This window comes from Pan paniscus, chromosome 4 (genome assembly GCF_029289425.2).
Source record: "Pan paniscus chromosome 4, NHGRI_mPanPan1-v2.0_pri, whole genome shotgun sequence".
NCBI classification, from domain to species: domain Eukaryota; kingdom Metazoa; phylum Chordata; class Mammalia; order Primates; family Hominidae; genus Pan; species Pan paniscus.
Window position 1 is genome coordinate 127,280,734 of NC_073253.2, and position 22,498 is coordinate 127,303,231.

The 22,498-nt window shown below is 46.6% G+C and overlaps 1 protein-coding gene across 10 annotated transcripts in view; it reads right to left on the bottom strand.

The window, feature by feature from the left end:
* Positions 1 to 22,498, bottom strand: part of ACSL6 (acyl-CoA synthetase long chain family member 6) — a 61,906-nt gene that overhangs the window by 12,157 nt on the left and 27,251 nt on the right. For 5 of the 10 annotated variants that reach the window (XM_055112622.2, XM_055112620.2, XM_055112624.1 and 2 more), the window contains exons 10-18: positions 14,516 to 14,589; positions 12,760 to 12,837; positions 11,133 to 11,267; positions 10,591 to 10,725; positions 9,420 to 9,515; positions 7,989 to 8,061; positions 5,812 to 5,900; positions 4,287 to 4,403; positions 400 to 543 (exon numbers count right to left, since the gene is read on the bottom strand). In XM_055112622.2, the coding sequence (XP_054968597.1) occupies positions 400 to 543; positions 4,287 to 4,403; positions 5,812 to 5,900; positions 7,989 to 8,061; positions 9,420 to 9,515; positions 10,591 to 10,725; positions 11,133 to 11,267; positions 12,760 to 12,837; positions 14,516 to 14,589 (941 nt within the window). Of the gene's footprint in view, positions 1 to 399; positions 544 to 4,286; positions 4,404 to 5,811; positions 5,901 to 7,988; positions 8,062 to 9,419; positions 9,516 to 10,590; positions 10,726 to 11,132; positions 11,268 to 12,624; positions 12,703 to 12,759; positions 12,838 to 14,515; positions 14,590 to 22,498 lie in introns of all 10 variants that reach the window. The other 5 variants (XM_055112623.1, XM_055112621.2, XM_055112625.1 and 2 more) reach the window with 2 other exon arrangements.

Genomic DNA, 22,498 nt, shown 5'->3' on the forward strand with positions numbered 1-22,498 from the left:
AGGCTGCAGTGAGCCATGATTCTGCCACTGTACTCCAGCCTGGGTGAAAGAGCGAGACCCTGTCTCAATAATAATAATAGTAATAATAATTTTTAAAATAAAAATAAAAACAGTAGAAACCCTGAATCTTGCTCTAGTATTTTATCTCAAAAATCCTTGGAAGTAAGTAGAGCATAAGTGAAAAGGAATAGGAATGTTCATTAGTACTACTTCAGACAATTTACTTGACCTAATTACATTTCAACAAACTATAAGTAAGATTTCTCCTTTAAAAAGGAGTTTTCTCTCATGTTTTAAAATGCAGAGGAGAATCCTGGTGTCTGATTGGAGGTTAATGTTTAATCTGGGTTTTTCAGCATGCCCAGGATATGTGGGAGGGCTGAAGCCTAGGGGCCTCACCTTTAAGCTGTCCCCATGGACATAGATTTGCGCCACAGGTTGGCTCCGGATGTAGATGTTCTCAATCTTCTCGGGTGCAACATATTCTCCCTGAGCAAGTTTAAATATATGCTTTTTCCGATCAATAATTTTAAGAGTTCCTGCCTGTAGAGTTGGACAAACAGCTTTATAAGAACATGGCACTCTCAAGCCTGAACCTTTGCTCCTCAGTGCCGTAACTCCCTGCCCTACCCCACCCTGCAGACCCCACCCCGATTTCTTTTCCATCTGTTGTGTCTGCTCTTAGGGAGCTGCAGGGCTCCTGGAGAGAACCACTGTACACCGCAGGTTGATGGCATCCAAGTTCTGCTGGGCCGTGAGCATCCACTGTCCTTTCCCCTCAGCAGTTAGCCCCCCACACAGTCCTCCCACCACTGCCACCCTCATGCCTAGCAGCAGGTATCCTCACCTCCTCCTTCTTGGAGGCCCACCACCCTTCCATCAGGGCACCCCTCTTGCACACACCCTTGTTCCAGGTGCCCTTTTTCTCACCAGCATCTTTGGTTCACTCCCTTAGACCACACTCAAGTCTCTTGCCCAGCTACTGTCTCCACCCCTAAAGAGCAGCCTCTGCATCCCCTGGCATATAGCACAGACCTGACAGAGCCCCTGTGACTCCTACCTGACATGCCACATGGCACTAGGAGCCCAGGCCCCTGTAGGACTTCTGCAGCAGGCAGGTCACCTCCTTGGACAGGGAGTGCTGATGCCACTGGCCTCCAGGACCCGTCCTCACCTCCCTGACTCTCCTCGACCTTTCTGAGCTTCCAAGGTGATTACATGGGCCTCTTTCCCCTCACCGCCACTGACAATGCACCTTGGAGTAACCACCGTTTTCTCTTCATTGGTCTCTCCCAAGTCAGTTCAAGCTTCCAGCTCTTCACTGAGCTCCAGATCCAGAACCCAAATACCCTTGGAATGCTTCAAAAACTAGGCTGTTTGTCTCAGAGGATGTAACATGCTCCTATATGAAACTCACGACCAAGCTTCTCAAGCCTGCCCCAGCCTCCAAACCCCAAACCTGGAGATGACCTTGTTGTTTGCCTCTCCTGGGATCTCCAGTGGTCAGGCTCACCTGTCCTTGCTCACAAATCCATCTCATATCCACCACCTCCTCCCAGCAAAACCACTTTCTGACTGGACTTCTGCACACACTCTGTCTCCACTCCATCTTCTTGATCTGCCAGTGCCAGAGCAATCTCTCCAAAAGAGAAAAATGAGCAGACTCTGTTTTGCCCAAAACCCAGGCTAGACATCAGGCACTTTCCCTACCCCAGCTTATTTGGTCCTCATGGTCCATTAGCTGGGTGTTGTCACCTCTGTTTCACAGATGAGGAAAATGAGGATCAGAAAGCTTAGTTAACTCCTCCAAAGCCACACAGCTAGAAGTTGGGGAACCAGGATTGAATCCCGATCCTTCTGGACCAGAAGACTATGCTTATTCCTTGATCTATTTAACATGATTTCAAAATAACGTTTTTAAAAGCACAAATGTCTTTATAGATGATTTCTACCTAAATTTCAAGAATGAATCATTCAAAGCTTGAACATACTCTTCCAAAAAAATGGAGAAAAAACCCACTTACCAACTCATTCAATAAGCTGACAACAAAACCATAATAGGGTTGTATATAAAAGGAAAATTACAGATCAATCTCATTTGTGAATATAAATGGAAAGGTCAAACACAATTTTTAGGAAAAATATTATTTAAAAAGTCACATCATGATTAAGTTGAATTGAATTATGTCAAGAATGCATGATTTGCTTTACATGAGAAATATAGAAAAATAAGTATCTCAATAGCTGCAATAAATTTTAATTAAATTTCAAAAATCATTTAAAAATAATAATTTAAAAAATGGACTCTCACAGACTACCTGCCTGCAACTTTAGGCCCTGTGCTCAAGCACAACACTAAGTGCTTTACACGAATTCATTTATTTGCTTCATATTACCCCCTAAATGGTGAATGGTTTCATTCAAGTTACAGGGCATCAGCAGCAGATCCAGAGATTTGTGAGACTTCAAGCTTTTACAATATTGAGGGCCCTTTTTAAGAAAAACCAGGTAAAATGAAGTGCAGGGCCTTGGAAGGGGCTGATGCAAGTGAGGGGGCTTGAAGCCTAAGCTCCCTAAGCCGACAGGACAATCCACCTTCTGCAGATGTTCAGGACCTGCTGACCTCTCTAGCCTCTCTCTCCCACACCTATGGGTCTTCAGTTGGAATTAGCTGCTTCCCATGTCTAGTGCCTCTACTCAGCATATATTACTATCATGCCCTGATTGTCCTTCCCACTCCCACCTCTTGGAACATGACTCATATCCTAATACTTGGATGCAGTAGGTGCCTGTCCTCCTCTGCCTCTCCCGAGGTAAGTGTGCCCCCAGTGTGCCCCCAGCTCATGCCCATCACATTGGGTTGGGAACTGTCTAATCATGTATATCTCCCCTAAACAGAGTCCCTGGGCCAGGGCACTCACTGGAGATACATCTTTGTCTGGGGCAGGCATGAGGGTTTCTCAAAGGGAAGTACACAGGCCCAAGCAGGGGCAGATCCATTTACCAGCCCACTCAGCCCGCCTTGGGCTCAACATCATTCACGTGCCTCATTAACTCAACACCTCAAAATGTCCACCCAAACCTTAGCACTTCCCAAAGACACAGGAGAGTTTCCTGGGGTGGGCTGCTCCAGGCAAGAGTGCTCAGTGTCAGTGACAGCCGTTTTCTGGTGAAAGCATTCATCTAAGCATCTCCTATGTGCCCGGTACTGTGCTAAGTGCTTTGCAGGCATAATCTCATTTGTTCCTCACAAAAATAACTTTATTTTTCTTTCTTTTATTAAAACATTTTTAAAGGATAAAATCCAGGCTGAGTGCAGTGGCTCATGCCTGTAATCCCAGCACTTTGGGAAGCCGAGATGGGCAGATCAGTTGAGGTCAGGGGTTTGAGATCAGCCTGGCCAACGTGTTGAAACCCTGTTTCTATTAAAAATACAAAAAAGTTAGCCAGATGGGATGGCGGGCACCTGTAGTCCCAGCTGCTGGGGAGGCTGAGGCAGGAGAATCGCTTGAACCTGGGAGGTGGAGGTTGCAGTGAGCCAAGATCTCGTCACTGCACTCCAGTCTGGGTGACAGAACGAGACTCCATTTCATAAATAAATAATAAAGGATAAAGTCCAGATCTTGCACAACACAACAATAACTTCAGAGGTAAGCAACGTTATGATCCCTATTTTAAAAATGAGAGAATGAGGCAAAGTGGTTTTGGCTAAAAGCTGGGGGCCATGGGCAAGGAATGCTATGAAGGCTTGTTCTCCTGTTCTATAAGTGAGTGAAGGTGAAGCCACAGACGGGGATGAGGCTCTGCTCAAGGTTACATGAGCAACTGCTGGCAAAGCCACAGGAACTAAGGCATTCTCCCGCCTGTCTCCAAGCTTTCCCCTTCACTCAGTGCCACCTTTTGGCTGCGGGCCAGCATTGGAGGGCTTGCAGGCCTTGCCCTTCTCAGACGTCCTAGAGACATGTACCCCCTGTTCCTCCTACTTCACATCAGATTCCACACACTGTCAGATGTCTTTCTGGAAACCATTAAGGATAGGAATTCAGTCTCCAAGACCTCAGCCACACCCACCTGCACAGGTCCCTCATCACCTTCATGAGACGGAGTGAGAAGAGGAAGACGCTCTGGGGCTCAGGGAAGGAAGAGCCTCCCCCCAGGCCCCAGAGGTGCTCCTGAATGACTCATTGTCAGGGGGGATTTGGAGAAGACTCCTGCCTCAGTGACCCGGACCACACACCCTCCCACTGCCAAAATGTTTGGAGCTCCGTGGTTCCAAACGTACACACCGGCAGCCATTTTCCGATGTCTCCAGTGTGAAGCCAGCCATCGCTGTCCAGGGCCTCCTTCGTCCTGTCTGGATCTTTCAAGTAGCCTTTGAACACATTTGGTCCTCTCACACATATCTATGGGACAAAAACCATGGCTTCTCTCAGCCACATCATGAGGAATCAGGAGACGGGAAGCTGTCACCAGGCATACGGAGATAAGGTGCACTACCCATCAGGAAAGCCGCTGTGGATATGGCAGGGATGGAAACAGAGGACAAGGAACAGCCAGCAGCCATCTGAACTGTCTCCTGCCTTCTGTCAAGCAACATCCTCCCCATCTTTCCCCCCTGCCCTGGCCACCCTAGGCCTTTGTCATCTCTTCTCCCTCAGGAGCCCTCTGGCCTTGGCCACATGCTACTCTGTGACACTTGATGGGGACTCATCACAGATATTGATGGCTGGCTGATTCTACCAGGGATGCTTCAGCCCCCTGCTCCATTAGCAGGCAATCATTCCCACTTACTCCCATGGAATGAACAAGTACAGGCCAGCTCTATCTACTCCATCTGGCGTATTTGTAAAGGATCATGTTTCTGCTGGGACAGATCACACAGCAGCAGGCCATGACACAGTTAGGGGAAAAAATGAATTTTTACAAAATTTGGGGCTGGGCATGATGGCTAGCACCTGTAATCCCGGTGCTTTGGGAAGCCGAGGCAGGAAGGATTGCTTGAGGCCAGGAGTTTAAGATCAGCCTGGGCAACACAGCAAGACCCAATCTCTAAAAAAAAAATAAAAAGTTATCTTGGCAAGGTGACACATGCCTGTGGTCCTAGCTACTTGAGAGGCTGAAGCAGGAGAATTGCTTGAGCCCAGGAGTTCGAGGCTATGGTCTCGAGTTCAGTGGACTATAATCACGCCACTGCACTCCAGCCTGGGTGGCAGAGCAAGGCCTTGACTCTATTAAAAATTTAATTAATTAAGGGCCAGGCATGGTGGCTCACGCCTGTAATCCCAGCACTTTGGGAGGCCGAGGTGGGCGGATCATGAAGTCAGGAGATCGAGACCATCCTGTCTAACACAGTGAAACCCCATCTCTACTAAAAATACAAAAAAAATTAGCCAGGTGTGGGGGCGGGCACCTGTAGTCCCAGCTACTTGGGAGGCTGAGGCAGGAGAATGGTGTGAACCTGGGAGGCAGAGGTTGCAGTGAGCAGAGATCACACTACTGTACTCCAGCCTGGGAGATAGAGCGAGACTCCATCTCAAATAATAATAATAATAATAATAATAATAAATTAATTAATTAATTTAAAAATCTGGGAATTCCAAATCTTTATTTAGACCAGCTCAGTCCCAGCACTAGCTCTTGGTTGCCTCATAAACAGGAGAGGAGATGCTGAGTTGAGCTGAGTCAAATTAATCAGTAATTTAAAATGACTTTATACACAAGGCAAAAGGAAAATCATTCCATCCCTACTGTTCTTGTTTTTACTCACTACATGTAGCAGCCACAGGCATGAATGGCTAAATCCTTGTTTACCTCTCCCTCTCCTTTGCAGGCCCAGTAGTTCAGTTCCTCAACATCAACGAGCTTGATATGATTGCAGGGAAGTGGCGCCCCTACGTGCCCTGGAACACCGGAGCAAGATGGCATTTGTTAGTGTTCAGATCTGTTTTAGCACTGAAGATATTCCAAGCCCCTTAAAATCTCTGAGTGGCCAAAGTGGGGAATTATGGATGGAAAGTAACACATCTTTAAAGGGGCATTTGTTACTGCAAGTGTTGGTAATAAAACAAAGTGCTGGAGAAAGCAAAGGCCAACCTCTGCCTGGGCATTTGTTTTACATCCTATTCTTAATAAGCAGGACAGGCACACCTGGCCCAGCACCAACGTGCACAGGGTCCTGGGTAGGGTAGGATGGGGGGCATCAAACACAGGGTCAAGATTTTTGAAAATGGTGGCCACATTAAATCATTTTCCCCATTGTCAGATCACACGTCTTGGTTTGGGGATCATAAAATATAGCAATCATTGCTTTTCCTCTAGCCACCAGACTGTTGATTACTATGCTGGAAATCTAGAAATCATAAGCTGTGGATTCTGATTCAGTGGGTTTGGAATGGGGCCTGAGATTCGACAGGCACCAAGGCGATGCTGCTGCTGGTCCCACACCACACGTTGAATAACAAAGGAATGGAAAGCTGGGATGAAGAAACTTGCCCCATGAAAATAAGACTCCAAATTCTCTTGGTCAAATTTACCACAAAATTACATCTAAGTCATTTTTCTAGTGATTGTGGTTGTTAGATAATTCACTGGCAAGTTGGAGGGGTTTTAAGCAGATGCTAGCCAAGGTCCTGAAAGAAAATTGAGCCGCGTATATGAAAAATGAGGCTTACCACCTTGGTTTCTCTTTTAAAAGAGAGGCTGTCAAATCTTTGACAATACTATTCAAAGATATCTATCCTTATACACAAAAGCCTTTTCAAGTTTTATGCTAAGAGTGAACTGAAAAAGGGAAAAACCTCAGCAGTGTTTACATAGGAAAATGTAAAGGATGACTTGAGAGGGAAGAGACACATGTCCAAAAGGAAGGGATACATGAGGGTAGATACTGGAAGAATCTGCTCTACATCTGATGGGTAATCCATGGGCTGCCTACTACAGACCTGTTTCCCCTTTTGCTGAAAACCACTCAGCAAAAGAATCCTTCAGGATACTGACTTCCTTTCCAAGCCTGGGGCCACTCTTTGTACTTAAGTTTGCTCAACTACAAACTGGAAAATTTTAGGATGATGTGCATGTGAAAGAAATATGCTGTTTAATGCAATATTATTTTCAGAGTACCTTGAGATAGTCAGCAGAAACAGGATAGGTGGATTTTAAACTGAAATCATATTTGGCCAAGCTAAGTATAGAAGCATTTTTTCCTTAGTCCTGTCTTTTAAAATTATAGTTGAATAAAACCTATTTTGTAAATAAGTTATTTAATCAATTTGCTGCTGGCAGATCTCCCACAGGAACCACCTTTGGAGATTATTGTGTTTTTTTTTTTTGTCATAGGTTTTAGTATTTTCCTATTTCTTTTATAGCTAAATAGAAGTTATGCACAAAAGAATAGATCACAAGATACAACTCCAGATGGAAAAATGTTTATAATATCAGTATATTGGATTTTTATAGATTCTAGATACTACATGGCCTTGCTTATAGTATTTTAGAATGAAGGAAGCAGGCTATGAATTGGAGCTGACGTGTAAAGGAGAGGCAGGTTCATAGTGGCCAGGGTACTGTTTCTTAAAGGGCCATTTTAGAGGCCCTTTGAGAACTACGTTCTCCTGTGATATCAATGTCTCAAAGGCAGCGGCAACCTCAAAAAGGAACAGCTCTCATCCACACCCTCATTCTGAGGAGATTCATCCTTCAGGGCCAAGGGAAAACAGGGCTGTAGTGGGTAGCCCATGGATTACTCACCAAATTTAGACCAGATTCTTCCAGTATGCTAAGGATGAATAAAAAAGGGAAAAACCTCAACAGTGTTTACAGATTCACAATGCCACAACCGAGACATAACCACCATTAATGTTTTTTTCTATCTCTTTTGCTTTATTCCTAAGTACCCATGCAAATTTACTTTCCATGAGGGAGTTTTAGAGCTGGCTGCTTTTACTCCACAGTGCCTCGCGAGCCAGTCCCATATCTCTAGCCCATCCTACCTGAGGTCCAGTCGCCAGGCGTGGTGAAGGTACATCCAGCTGTGCACTCAGTTTGGCCATAACCTTCATAAACCTTCAAACAAAACACAGAAGCCACACTATGGGCACACACCCTCCAAGAGCTAACTGGCCACCCCTTCCAGACAGCTAACCTCCCACTGAGCATGTCTGACTGCTTCATGATCAGGGCGATGGAGGGAGGGAGGTGCTCTGGAGGTAGATGACTCCAGGTGAAACTGAACACAGACAACAAGCATGGCCACATTTGCCTGGAAGAAGTGCTATTTTTTTTTTTTTTTTTTTTTTTTTGAGACGGAGTCTCGCTCTGTCGCCCAGGCTGGAGTGCAATGGCGTGATCTCCGCTCACTGCAAGCTCCACCTCCTGGGTTCACGCCATTCTCCCGCCTCAGCCTCCCGAGTAGCTGGGACTACAGACATGTGCCACCACGCCTGGCTAATTTTTTGTATTATTAGTAGAGACAGGGTTTCATCGTGTTAGCCAGGATGGTCTTGATCTCCTGACCTCGTGATCCACCCACCTCGGCCTCCCAAAGTGCTGGGATTATAGGCGTGAGAAGTGCTATTTTTATCACAGACACTTAGTAGATAAGGTTATATAGTTTAGGGTAAAGATTTCTGACCTATTTTCAACCACTGAATCTACTTTTCATCTGGATAATAATGAATTAAAGATAAACATTTTAAAATCTACTCTGTGTTTTATTTTGGCTCCATAAGCTATTCCCCTCCAGAGCCCCACCTGTTTGCATGAATACACCATGCGGGAGTGTCTGCCTTTAGAAGTGGTTAGGCCATGCTGATGTGGAATAGGAGTACGGTGAATAAAGATCAAGGCTTCTAAAGCAGAAAAATTTAAGCACGCACAATTATGAAAAAGATGGGTCTACTTTACTTCAAATCTGTCAGCCACAACCACGTTATGATACCCTTCATATGCAGAAACTTAATAAAAATGAGCTGAATGGAAAATGAAGAAATACACTTTTAGAGATGACAAAACATAATAGATCAAATAACACATAAATGGGCTTTCTCCCTTGTTCTCCTTTTCTGGGTTGCAAGATATTTTGCAGGCTGAAGAAGGTAGAGATGCAGTACAGGTGTGGTACAGATTCTACCGCACATTGATGATCTGTCTATGGTTTGTCTGATCCCTTTGCCCTTTGTGAAAAACTTCCAAAGGTCCAGATAAAAGAATTTCCCAGAGTGGATAAACCTGGGCTTTCCAGAATGTGGCAATGCCATCCTGGCTTTCACTGGCTCTGAGTTTTTTCCTCCTCAGAGGAGGGAGCTTTTGTCTCACAAAAATCTTGTCCCCCGGTTCTTTCTCTGAGCAGTAGAGGGTATAGTAGTTTTCCTGCCCTAACGAACTTCCTGCTGTTCCCAAGGGAGGACACACAATGACAATACCTGGCACCCTAGAGCTGCCCGGAGAAATCCCAGAACTGTTGGTGATGCTGGGGCTGCTCCAGTAACAATCATCCGCACACACCCACCAAGACTGGCCTGTGGGAAGAAAGAAGAGCTGCCGAATTTTGTGATGTCTGAGATGGTGTCCAGTCCATCTGGGTTTCATCCAAGGTCAACATCCAACAACTGGGTCCTACCTGGATGCTAGGGCTGGGATCAGAAAGAAGGCCTGAGGTTGTACAACACACGAGCTGAGGAAATTCCTTCCCCTTCCTAATGATAAACACAATCAGCTCTGCAGCTCAATCCACCATATGACCAATTCTTTTATGCCTTTTGAGATAAGTACCATCAGTCTGGGTGGCATTCTATAATATTGGTTCTTCTCCCTTCCTTAAAACACACAGCTGTTCCCTCACTCTCCCATCATTGACAAGAATCCAAAACAATTACTTAGGACAATTTCTTCCAATTTCCATTTTAATGGCATTGCCTTTTTTCATGTATAAATCAATACCATGCTTTATTTACTATGTACTGCTGAGGACGAAGAATACTTGAAACACTTTGTTTATGTAAGTTGAGCCAAGATATTTTAAATATTAATTTTCATAACTAAAAATAGAGTAGCAAGAAAAAAATGAATAATGCTACTAATTGACTACAGGTTCCTTGGATAATGCAGAGTTTAAAAACTTTTGAGGAGGTACAGAAATGAGTAATTCAAGATTGGCCTGGTGTGGGAGATATTAAAGGGACAGAACACAGAAAAGAAAAAGATTTTGAACCATTTGGCTAGAACCATGCTGCTGGAAAGCCACCATGGCCAGGATTACAGGGAGGGGCAAGAGAACTTCAGGGCCCAGGAGCTTCTCAGTGGAGCACTGACCTGACTACCCAAGGGCAAAGCCACACTGTTGCCTGTGGAGATCAAGGGACCTACTATCCATAGTAGGTTTTCTTCTTGTTCATCTCAAATGTGACGTATCTCCAAAAATAAAAAATGTCTAAGTTTAAAATTTCAATCATAGCTTAAGCTTTGATTTCGTGAGCAAATGAGTTACTATTTCACATGATTACAGGGCACTGGGATGAACTTCTCCAGTTCTCCTGCAAGGTCACCCGTTGGATACTTAGGTGTCACTCTATAATCACTTGTTCATTTTCTTACCTGAATCTTATTAAAGAAGAGTTCATCCCAGATACTATCATTCCTGATGATTCCACTCCGGACCTCGGCTTGCTTACGCTTTGCTGCAAACTCCAGGAGCCAGCGCTTTAATGGTGTGTTTGCCTGGCTGAAGATCTGAGGAACATAAGTTGGAAGCAGCTGTCAGAGCCTGAATGTCTCACTTCTAGATATATCCCCCAGGAATAAGGCCCAGACTGGCCAGCAGAGAAGCCATGTTCCATTTTGCCCCTGCAGGAGGTCACTGAATGTGTGACATTGAGCTGAAGGTTAACACTGCCAGGGTCCAGGCATGCTGTGAAGATGGAAGTTCCTGAAAAAAAATCTCTCCCGCAGGGGTATTTGGAGAATAGGAAGAAAACAGGAGAAGGAAGAATGAGAAAGAGTCAGGAACTACAAGAGAGGAGGCAAGTTCCAGGACTTGGCAGTGGAGGCACTTAAAGCCTGCCTGGGGCTCCAGACCCTGTCCAAACAAGCAAATATGCAGCCCCTCAGCCTGGCTGAAGACTCCCTGCAGAACTTACCTTGTCGTACATCCGGTTCAGCAGTCGTGGGACCACAGGGAAGATGGTGGGGCATAGAGCCTTCATGTCATCTGAGAGAAGGCGGATGTCTCCCTGGAAGAAGCCAACACGCCCTCCGTGGCAATAGACGACAGACTGGAAAGACAGGACAGGAAGGGAGGAGTCCCTTAGGGTGGTCACTACTGGTGATAGTCCAAAGCTGTCCAAAGTGCTGCCCTACATGGAGGGCACCCATGACCCCCTGACCCAGCTCTGGCTGCTGCCATGAGACACTGATGAATGCCATCTGAGGTGACCCCCACCCCCTCACCTTCCAACCAAGTCCCACTCAGGCACAGGGAGATGAAGCAGAAGATAGAGTGGAATCCTGAGCCTCTGGGAGATGCCAAAGCAGCCATTCTCACTGGCATGTGCCCCCCTCACCTACTCCCAAACCCTGGACATGGGCCTCCCTGGGGACTCAGGCCTTTGAGATGTACTGCAGCCTACTAATGGGTCTGCTCCAGGTCTTAAAGTTGTTGGATTTCCCCAGGGAATTCTGGGAAGGTGAAGGTGTGTAGGCCCCATGAGTACTGGAGATGCTGCTGAAGTTGGCTGTGGGTGCTGTTTAGTGCGAGGCCAAGGGGGAGCCCCTGGCTGGATCCTAATGGGACTAGGAGTACACCAGGGGCCTTATATATGCTCCTTTCTTTAATGCTCATAGCAACCCTATAAGGGAAGCGGCATTTCTACAGGTGAGGAACACAAAGCTCAGAGAGGTTACATGACTTGCCCAGGGTCACAAAACTAATTTACAGTAATTGCTGGCATTGAATCCAGGTCTGGAAAGCTGGAAAGCATGCTCTCCAGATGCCATGGCCTTACCTGCACTATTACATAAGACCTCCCCCAAGGCAAAATGGAAAAGGCCTAGAAGACACAGTTTTTTCATATGCTGGTCCCTCGAGTGACACACATATGGAGAATTCCTTGTCTCCATAATCACATATGGATTCCTCCTCCCACTCCCTCTGTACTTCCACAAGGCCTGTCTCAGGGCCAGCCTCAGGCCAGTCCCCATCTGCAGCCTGAAGAGCCATGCCAGTTTCATTCCCCAACTTTACTCTTTTGTTTTCTCTTTTAGGAGTTTGTGAATTGTAAAAGTTATGGAACATAAGTGTTTTGGTCATAAACGGAGCTGTACTGCACAGAGCTTGAATGGTAAAGCACTTCTGCAAAGCTGCAATGCTCTCTGAGAAGATGCTATCAGCTGGGGTCTCTCTCAGCTGAGTGTGTCCATGGGTAAGACAGGGCAGGCCTGGGGGCTTCCCTGGAACAATGCTCCCAGGAGGGACAAGTGGGGTGACTAAAGTCCTCTGAGCCCTCTGACCCCTATGGTACCTTCTGAGGACAGGGCAGTTTGGTCCTACTTCATGCCACCAGTGACAAGTGACACCCGCTAGGGTTATGGGTTCTAGGCACAGAGTGTGCCTCCCTGATGCCAGGGCCTTACCTGCACCATTCGCTCAAACATGTGTGCTAAAGGCAAATAGGAAATGTGCACATCCGCACAAGTGGGAGCCCACTGACTCTGTAAGAAAAAAGAAGGAGCCCAGGCAAGGCCCGGTCAGTCAGGTGGGCGTCTTACCTGGATTACTCTCTCAAACATGTGAGCCAGAGGCAGGAAGGAGATGAGCACATCGTCCTGTCTCGGAAAGATCACTTTCTGCAGGCGACGGGCATGGGAGACAGAAAGGAAAGAAACACTGACAGGAAGACGACAAGAGAATCATAAAACAATAAAGAGAAAATGGTCCTGGAGGGCAAACAGGAAGAGGGGGAGGGGAATGGGAGTGGTGAGGACAGAGAGAGAGGTGAGATGAAAGAGAGAAGAAATGAGAGAGAGAGGGAGAGAGAGAGGGAGGGGGAAGGTGCAGAAAGAAGAGACAGAGAGACAGGGCAGCATAGGAAGCGGAGTGTTAGGTCGCAGCGTCAGTGGGTCTAGGTTATCTGCAGAAGCAAAGAGCCAAATGAAGCACACAGAAACCAGCAGAGTGGGCTCCGCAGGGAAGTCTCCTCTCTGAGGGCCTGCCCCTCACTTGCAGTCAGTCGGCTCTAGCCCGGCTCTCTCCCCTTCCTCCCCACACCTGCAGGACCTGCCCCACACCCCATTTCTCCAGGATCCCTGGGCTACCTGGGCAGGGATTCAGAAGGTCTTGGCTAGTCAGCACTTTCTAGTCCTTGCAGAGAAAGGGGCCCAGAGACTCCTAAGTCTATGCAACTGTGGCTGGGGTACAAGCCCCAGCCAGAGGAGGAGACAAGGCCAAATCCCAAACACTGGCTGAGCCTGGCCTCACAAGCCATCCCTGGAACCAGGGCCTTAAAGAGGAACGCTGACAGGGAGCCCTGCTGTGCCCCGCCAGCAAAGGGAGGGCCCAGGACACATCTCACAGATGGGACTGACCCTAGGGACAGGGGCTACTCCAGCCAGGGGAGCCCTGCACAAGGCTTGGGATCCGGGTGGGCTGTGCCTCCAGGTGCTCTCCTCTGCTGGACTTCCCTGCTCTCCACCCCTTTGCAGAGGCCTTCACTCTCCTGTGCTGGCTCTTGGGCCAGCTTGGGCAAACCTTGGCTCCTGACCTGGGCTCAGCCACCAACTGTCTCTCACAGTTTTCTGCTAAAATAAACTGTCTCTCACAGTTTTCTACTAAGTGTTTGGGGCACACACTCCATAATGTCATCTACCATGAATGTGGAGAGTGACTTTCTCCACAGTGAAGAAAAAGCCAAACTTTTTTGAAAAGATACACTCCTTTATGCTGAAGGAAACTGCAGGACATACTCACCACTTGTGGGAAAAGTCCTCCTTTGTTAGCCAATTATAAAATGCTAACATGCTTTGGTCAGGCCAAGACATCAAAGCTTTTTTGATTTTAGATTTACCTTTAAGTACAGCCTTATAAATTAGCAGTTGCCGTTGTTTCTCAGACTCTAGTAGTCCTTAAACACAAAATGACTGAATTAAACCCTGACCTTTGAAAAACAAGTTATTAAGGATTACTTTCTAAATAAAGGTACACACAAAACCATAGGTATATCAAATTTTGAAGTTATTTGAAGTTAGAAAGGAAAAATAGGTTTGCATGCTTTTCTTTCTGGGATCTTAGTACTCCCAGAAATCAACTGAATATTTGTCACGTATGGATCATTTCAGTATTTGGAGTGAAAAGTGATGGTAAAAGTGGGGTTGCTCTAATGAGAACAGAAACTCCTGCCTGTGAATGGCAGCCCAGATTATATCAGGAAAAAAAAAAAGAAAAAGAAAACAAACAAATAAAAAAAATCCTCTGAGGCTTGAGGTTGTCCTCAAGAGACACCTGCAACAGTAATTCTACTTTATTCACCTCTGTCACTTTCAGAAAGCCTGAGAAATCAGCCACCACGTTCCCATGGGTGAGCATCGCACCTTTTGGGTTCCCTATAAAAAGAAAGCAAGAAGTCAAATTAGTTGGAAACTCAAGGGCCACTTCTTGAGAGCAGTGCCCAAGTTGGCAGTCCCAGACACCCAGGCTGTCCACCCAAGCCTCTGGCCTTTGTCTTTAGCCACCTTTAGATTTACAGGCAGATAGATGCTGCTTCAGGGACCGCTATCCTATAGACATAGCCTACCATTAGGCTCCCAGCAGCATGGGACCAGGAGGCAGGTGATATGGCTGCACAGGAGGGGTGCCTCAAGGCCTGAAGGGTCAACTGCTTGTGGTCTGTGCCTTATCCTCTCCCGTCTTCCTTCAGGAGCAGAGGCTGTCAGCCCCGAGTCCCCTTACGTATAGCAAGGGCTCTGTACTACTCCCTGGGCCTGAGTGGGCCTGGTCTCCTAAGTCCAGCAGCCAACTCTGATGGCAAAGGACTTCTCTGCTGCATTTGGCACCTGGAAAGTCCCCAGGCTCAGGCCAGGCTGGAGATCCAAGAGGGCTGGGCAGCCCTTCCTGCCTGCTCCTTGGCAGAAATGGGACACAAATATTCTTGCTTTGTTTTGATATGACCTTTCACTACTGCTCGTGAGGCCTAGTTCTCTGGGCCCTTGAAGAAGTCAGGGGCTGCTAGGATGACTCAGAGGGTAGAGATGGCTAGGGATCCCAGGCACAGCAGGCTGGGAAGGGAGGACAACTTGGCCACCATTTCCTGTCAGGGTAGATATAATCCCAAAGTTCCTGCCGGACAGATCTGACAGGGCTCAAATCCTAGCCTTGCCACTCACTGCCAGCATAACACTGGCAAGCCATTGTTCCTCTCTGTTTCCTTACCTGTAAGATGGGGAGAGTAATGCCCACCTCACAGGCTTCTATAAGATCTAAAGATATAATCTAAGTATGAAAGATGTTAAATTAGTTTCCACTGAGGCAGCCAGAGATGTTAAATCAGACGTTTCCACTGAGGCAGCAGATACAATAGCTGCAAAACGCAAAAGTGAGGGGCCAGACTACATGCAGAATTTACCCAGGAAACATCAAATAAGCCAACATGTTAACTTTGCAACCCTCACCATGAATGAGGCAATAAAAGGGCTGAGAGAGACTAAGAGAGTGTTGTACTCAATGCCCCTGAATTGCTCACTTTAAAATGGAGTTGATTTTATGCTATGTGAAATTTGCCTCAATGAGGGGGTGGGGAGAGAAAGAGAGAGAGAGAGAGAGAGAGAGAGAGAGAATTTTTTTTCATCTTTGGAGACAGCTACACTGAGTCATAGCCCATCAAAAGGGGAGGAATGAAGGGTCCTCTCTCCCAATCTCAACCTAACACCCAAGCTAACTCAGCCCCTAATGGGATCACTTGAAGTGCCTGATTGTGCTCCCTGCAGCTGGGAGGCCCAATGAGAAAGATGAAGAAGACTGTGGTTGTAAAACGAAAAGAAACCAAATTAATCCCAGGGAATCTGGATATGGAGTCTACAGAAGGAACATCAGTCTTAGAGAGCAGTGGTGGGAATGGTGGGGTGCAAGATATCTTATCCATGAGACCAGTTTGCCAGGGCAAAATGACAATCGCCCATGAGGGGAGACAATCAAGAGTACACCAGAGACAGAAGCTGAAGTGGAGCAGGCAGCAGGCAACCCAAGGAAGGGCACCACCTAAATCAAGAGTGCTCATGAAGGCAGCCATCAAGCAGAGGGAGTTTTAGACGTTTGCCCAAAACCATCTTTCAACTTTCATAGTCCACTTATTTCTTCTCCTACCCCACTTCAAACCTGGTAGGAGAGGGCAGAAACCTCTGTTAGCAAGCTTGGGGAGAAGGAAAAACATCAGAGAGGAACAGAGGAGAGGAGGACCGTGCCCTCCTTACCAAGCCTGCAGCCAGCCCTCGCTCGGGAAAGGAAGGAGTCTCAGTGAAGTGTACTGATTCCTATTTTGGACTGACACTTGTAATTCTGAATTAAGACTGTGATTGTGACTTGCAATGTCCATAGGACTTTTTATTAACTGAGAGTGACCAGAAAAGGCACAAGATGCCTGAGTTTTTGCCCAGGAGCAGAAAAAGAACTACCCCCGCAGCACAAATTTAAAGGCACGAATGGAGATAAAAATAAAGTTGCTCTCATAATTATATCCCAGGAGGCCTACTTGTTCAACTTACTGGCGACCCATTTGTCAGAGATAAGAGCATCAGGCAAGGCCCAATCTTTGAATTCAAGAGACAAGACACATCTGTTTGACTGAAACGTATGGTGGATGGGATTTTAACCTGCACTCTGGCACTTCCACCCATATTGCAAATCACAGAGGTGATTCTGGGGACACAGAAGATTATGACATGATTTAAAAAGTTACATTTCTCTGATAAATATCTGTCAAAATATCTTCCTTTTGAAAAGAAAAAGTGCCGTTGGGTCTAATTTTATCTCTGCCTATCCTTCTTTCTTCCTAACATCTTTCCTCAAACCCAGGCTCAGATTAAGAAATATCCAAGTTGTCTCATATACAAATCCCACAGAGTACCTGGGCCCACAGAGTACCTGGGCCCACAGAGTATTCCAAGTGTCACCTAGCAATTTCTTCCCACTGACTCTTAGGATCTGGAAGTTTCTAAGGAATATCTCCCAAACACTAGGTATGAAATCAGAAGTGTCATGAAATAGAGTCCTGTGTTACAGAGCTTTGGATTTGCAAAGTTGGCTGACTTGTTCATGCTTGAGAGAACTCAGGGTGAATGGTGTAAGAATCTCAAGGGAAAACTGTCTTCATTGATAAAAAAAAATTCTAAAGCCGCCATTCAGTTCAAGCCCAAACACGTACAACAGCAGTAGTTATTCAATTCCACTTGGTTAGATAAGCCCTTTTCTTCTCCAACATGATGAGAAAAGTTCATGTCCTTTAGTTTTCTTGTGGATATGAATGCCATTTTATACATGTCTAATGGCATATGGAATTTTAAAACATTCCCAGACATGCCCAAATTATTTCTTTAAGTTGTCTCTACATGTGGTCCCAAAGGATGAAGAAGAAGTGAATGTTGGCAACAAATTGTGGGGGAAGACTGAAAGGTTGCAGAATCAAATTGCAGAATTTTCCTTGGTTTTCTCCTTTTCTGGTGCAATGTCAGTAAGAGATGCTGGCTACCCAGGCCGCCAATGTCTCAGCGGTATGAGACCCACTGTCTATTTCCCATCATCCACTCATAAGCTGACCATTCTTGTATTTAATTTTCTCTCTAGCCACTGAAGAAAAACTCTCCAAGTGTTAGATTCTGCCAATGACATTTTGGCTTTGGTCAGTGTTCCTGGGCAGGCCTCCCATGGCTATTATGTAGAAAGGCATTTTGCTGGGTGACGATCTGCCCTGGTTGGATGTTGGCTCCAGGTGACAGCAGCTGCGGATGGACTTGAGCTCAAGGTTTCTCCTGCAGGGGTGGAAGTGGGTTTGGGGACAGTTCTGGGCCACCCAGCTGGGGGATTCTGGCTGCTTGTTTCTGCTTTTAAATAGTCAAAGGTGGGTTATAATAGTTACTGGTGACTGACATTCTCTGGAAGTTTCATAATGCAGCTAGAGTGTTCGTCTTCCTGCTAAAGGCTCTCAAATCTTTAGGTCTGAGTCTTACTTTTATCAATCCCATATCCACCAATTTTTTAAAAATCAGACTTGAGGGCTAGTAAGAATAGAAATAATAACTATAATAGTAGCCAAGTACTCAACACCCACTAATGTTGGCACTGTGCTGGGCACTTCATACATGGTGACTCAGTTATTTCTTGAAATAACCCTGTGCAGTAAGTTAAATGTATTCATCTAATACCCAAGAAAACAGGCTTAAGAGAGATTAAGTAATTCTAAAGCTGTACAGCAGGAGTGCTGAGATTTAATTTTACGTCTACATTCATTCAGGTCCTGAACCAAATAGCACAAAACGAATAGGTCATGGTGAACATTTTCCCCAGAAAGCCCACCTCTGAGTAGCCACAGTTCTGGGGATGATGGGCACTTACATGCTCAGCTAAATGACTGTATATGCCTGGGCTTTCATGGGCATCCTCAGTTAGAACAGAAGGGACGCCCCAATTTGAATGGTCTCCACCCCCTCAGCCTCCCAGCCCCACAGCCAGTGCTTAGAATTGATCTCTCATGTTTTGAGACACTTTCATATGACTCCAGACCTGTGGCCCTTCCCCTCCTATCTTCTTTCTCATCCCTGCCTCCCTCCCATGCTGACTCCTGTGTCCCTCCCTTCAGTCACTCTCCTGTCAAGTGCTTCAGCTCTTGGGCCTCCCCAAGGATCCCATTCTGAAAACCCCACCAAGCCAATCCAGTTGCCAACCTTCCTGCTCCCTCCACAGCGCGGCCCCCGAGGCTCACAGTCTCTGTCCCAGAGGGGCTCTCTTCCCAGAAACTGTCAACACATGCCCCCTTTAGACTCCTCTCATCCTCAGCCAGGACTCTGACTCCCACTCCACAAAGGAGGCAGAAGCCGTCAGAGGACTCCCCGCATCTTCCTGGCCTCCCAGACTCTTCTCTTACCCCTTCCTTCCTAGCAGGGCCATCTCCTCCCTGGTACTTGGAGGCCTCCTTTCTCCCCCACCCACACCAAAGCTTCGGGGGCTTTGGCGCTTGAGCATCCTCTTCCTTTCTTCTGTCTCCAGTGGCCCCTTCTCAGCTATAAGAAACACTTTCAGGATCTCCAGAAGAGCAACAAACCTCCCCCAAAGCCCTTGGCTCCACCAGCTGCCAATTTTGCTCCCTGCCATACCTTCATAGTCAACTATTAAAAAAAAAAAAACCAAACAAAAAAAACCACAACTTTCTCCTCAAGTATAACACACACATGGAAAAGTGCCCAAATAAGTGTAAAGCTCAATGGAGTTTTCCAAAGTGAACTTGGCTGTACAACCAGCACCCAGATCAAGACATAGAACATCACCAGCATCCCAGAGGCTCCCTTATCACCCTTCCAGGGTGCCATTATCCCAGAAGACACCCTCTACCCTGATTTGTAAAACCACAGGTTAATTAATCATGTTTTATAATTTTTTATGAAAGAAATCATACAATCTTTTGTGCCTGGTTTCTTTTGCTCAACATTGTGGCATAATGTTCTACTGTAAGCAAATAAGCATTTGAATTATTTCAAGATTTTGACTATTACAAACAGTGTTGCTATGAACATGATGGAGCATGCCTTTTGATGGCATGGCCAAGCTTCATGAAAGAAGTGCACACATGCTTGTACTGAATCAATATCTTTACTTCCCATTTGCTCCTCAGTCCACAGCAACCAGCTCCTCCACCCCACGCCCCAGGACCAGCCTTTTTTTTTTTTTTTTTTTTTTTTTTTTTTTTTTGTGATGGAGTCTCGCTCTGTTGCCCAGACTGGAGTGAAGTGGCACAATTTCGGCTCACTGCAACCTCTGCCTCCCAGGTTCAAGCGATTCTCCTGCCTCCGCTCCCAAGTAGCTGGGACTACAGGCATGCGCCACCACACTCAGCTAATTGTTTGTATTTTTAGTACAGACAGGGTTTCACCATGTTAGCCAGGATGGGCTCGATCTCCTGACCTTGTGATCTACCCACCCCAGCACTCCATCCCAAAGTGCTGGGAGGACAAGTCTTTGTCAAGAGCACCAGCAGGTCATTTCATCGTGACATCCTCCAGTTACAACTTAACCACAGACGACGCTGACAAATCCTGTTCTCCTCTAGCCTCTCCAGCCCCTCCTGCCTGACCTCTATTGGGAATTCCTGTCCCATCATCTCCCTCATGCTCGTGTCCTCAAGCCCTGCCTCGGGCCCTCTCTTTTCCTCTCAAAACTCCCTCAAAGCAGCGTGTTCTGTGCTACCATCAGGCCTCCGCATGTGCTCTTTCTCCTGCAGGGAATGCCTTTCCCTGGCTTCTGCAGCTACTGATCTTTCAGGACTCTGCTTAGACTGACTTCCTCTGGGAATCCTTTCTGTCCTGCTGTACTGATCTCTCAGTGGCCGGGTAACCCATGCACCAGGGATGCAGACCTCAAGGCAGTGACCGCATCATATTGTAACTGCCTGATGACACAAGCTGGGAGCTCACGGGTGCAGACCTATGTCTTCTCCATCCCTATGCCCTCAGCACCTAATGCTAGGTCTGATGCATAGTGGGTACTCACAAAAATGAGCTGAATGAGTGAATATAGATGAATTAGAAAAAGAGTGCTAAAAACACATAGACTGAAAGTTATGTTTTTTAAAAGCGCTGTATTTTCTTTGCTGGGAAGACAAGGTATATGAACTCACAAGGATAAAACATCCTAACTATCATTCAAGAGACCCAATTTCCCAAACTGGGCTGTGTTACACCCACATATTATCTTTTTTTCAGAGGTGGGAATGGGTTCAGATTCCAGTCCAGCTAACTGTTATTTTGAAATGAACAGCAAACCACATGCCCACCCCTCAGCCATCACTGGGTACAGACAGACCACAAGCTCTCACCACCTCCCAGGCCTTCTTGGCCTGAATAGGGACTTCAAAGTACTGACTTATTCTAGGAATCTCCACAGATTTTTTCCACCACATGCTAAGAATGAAATCTTCCTGGAATGATTCCACCAGAATCATGGGCCAAATGTCAGGTTCAGATCATATTTTCCATCTTTCCCCATGAAAAGAACAATGTGGCCCTTGATGAGGCTGGGAGCCAGGACATTTAGCTTACATTTAAGGGAAGCTGTATCTGGGCTGTGACGCTGAGGACACACAAGGCTGATGTGCCCGACAAGAGGATGAGTACAAGAGGCACAGCATGGGCTTAGCCTAAAGCCAAGGAAATCCAAGTGCACAGCCAGATGGGGTGATATCAGGCCAGAGCCCTGCTCACTCCCCCAGCTCTGCCCAGGCAACAGCCATAGTTTTGGAGTGGGAGGTCTGGGATAGTAAATCACAGCCTATGTTTCAAGCCCTATACATTCTGCTTCCACCACACAGAGCTTGAGCAGGATGGCTCAGCTTCCTACAGTCTGGAAAAGCACTGGACATGATGTCTGCCCTCCCCAGCCAGGCAATAGCACATTTCTGCATCATGAAGTTTTTCTCCAGATCCAAGGGCAATGTCTGTGACCAAGTGACCTGTTAAAAGGCTGAAGGCACACTTTGAAGGCAGGTCCAAAGGTAAGGCCATAGCAGTGACCTGCTCCCCAAAACCATGTCACCAAAAATTCACATTGTAAAACTCAAGACAAAAAGACATTGGAAAGTGCTCTTCAAAAAGCAACATAAACCTGAAGGGCATTTTTGAATTCTGGGTTGGCTCTGGATGTCAGCTCCTGGAGAGGAAGGGCTGTGTTGTTATTTTTCTGATAAAGTTTAGTAGAATATGGTGGAAATCCTTGAACCCATGTGAGTTAATGGTAAAAATCTATCTATATTCAATAAAGCATGTTTATCATGATCCACTGACATGAATAATCCTGGTTGTAGGGCTGGTCACAGGTCTGTCAAATGCCTTAGAGGCTGCATCTGCAGAAGGCATGCAGAGCCCCAGTTCACTGCCCACTGAGAGCTGTCATCAAGATGGGCCAATCCTCAGTTTGGAAAAAGAAGGCTGGAGACTTCCTGCCCATTCAGGGCAAGACAAGTGACATCCATGTCATCAGATGAGATGGAAAGGCAGCACTGGGAAAGGCTCTGGCCTGGGAATTATGACAGCAGGGCACAGGCCCTGGTGCTTCTACTTGCTGATGGTGTCCCTTTGGAGCAAGCAGGCTTGGTGACAATCCTGCTCACCTCACAGGCTGTGCTGAGGCCCCAGTGGTGCAGAGAGAGGGTGGACAGCATGCTATAGAAATGCAGAGGGTTGTGCCTGTGCTGTGTGTGCCCTCTTGTGCTTTCTGCCTCCCCCAGGAAGCCTTCCTTGATTATTCCTGCCACTG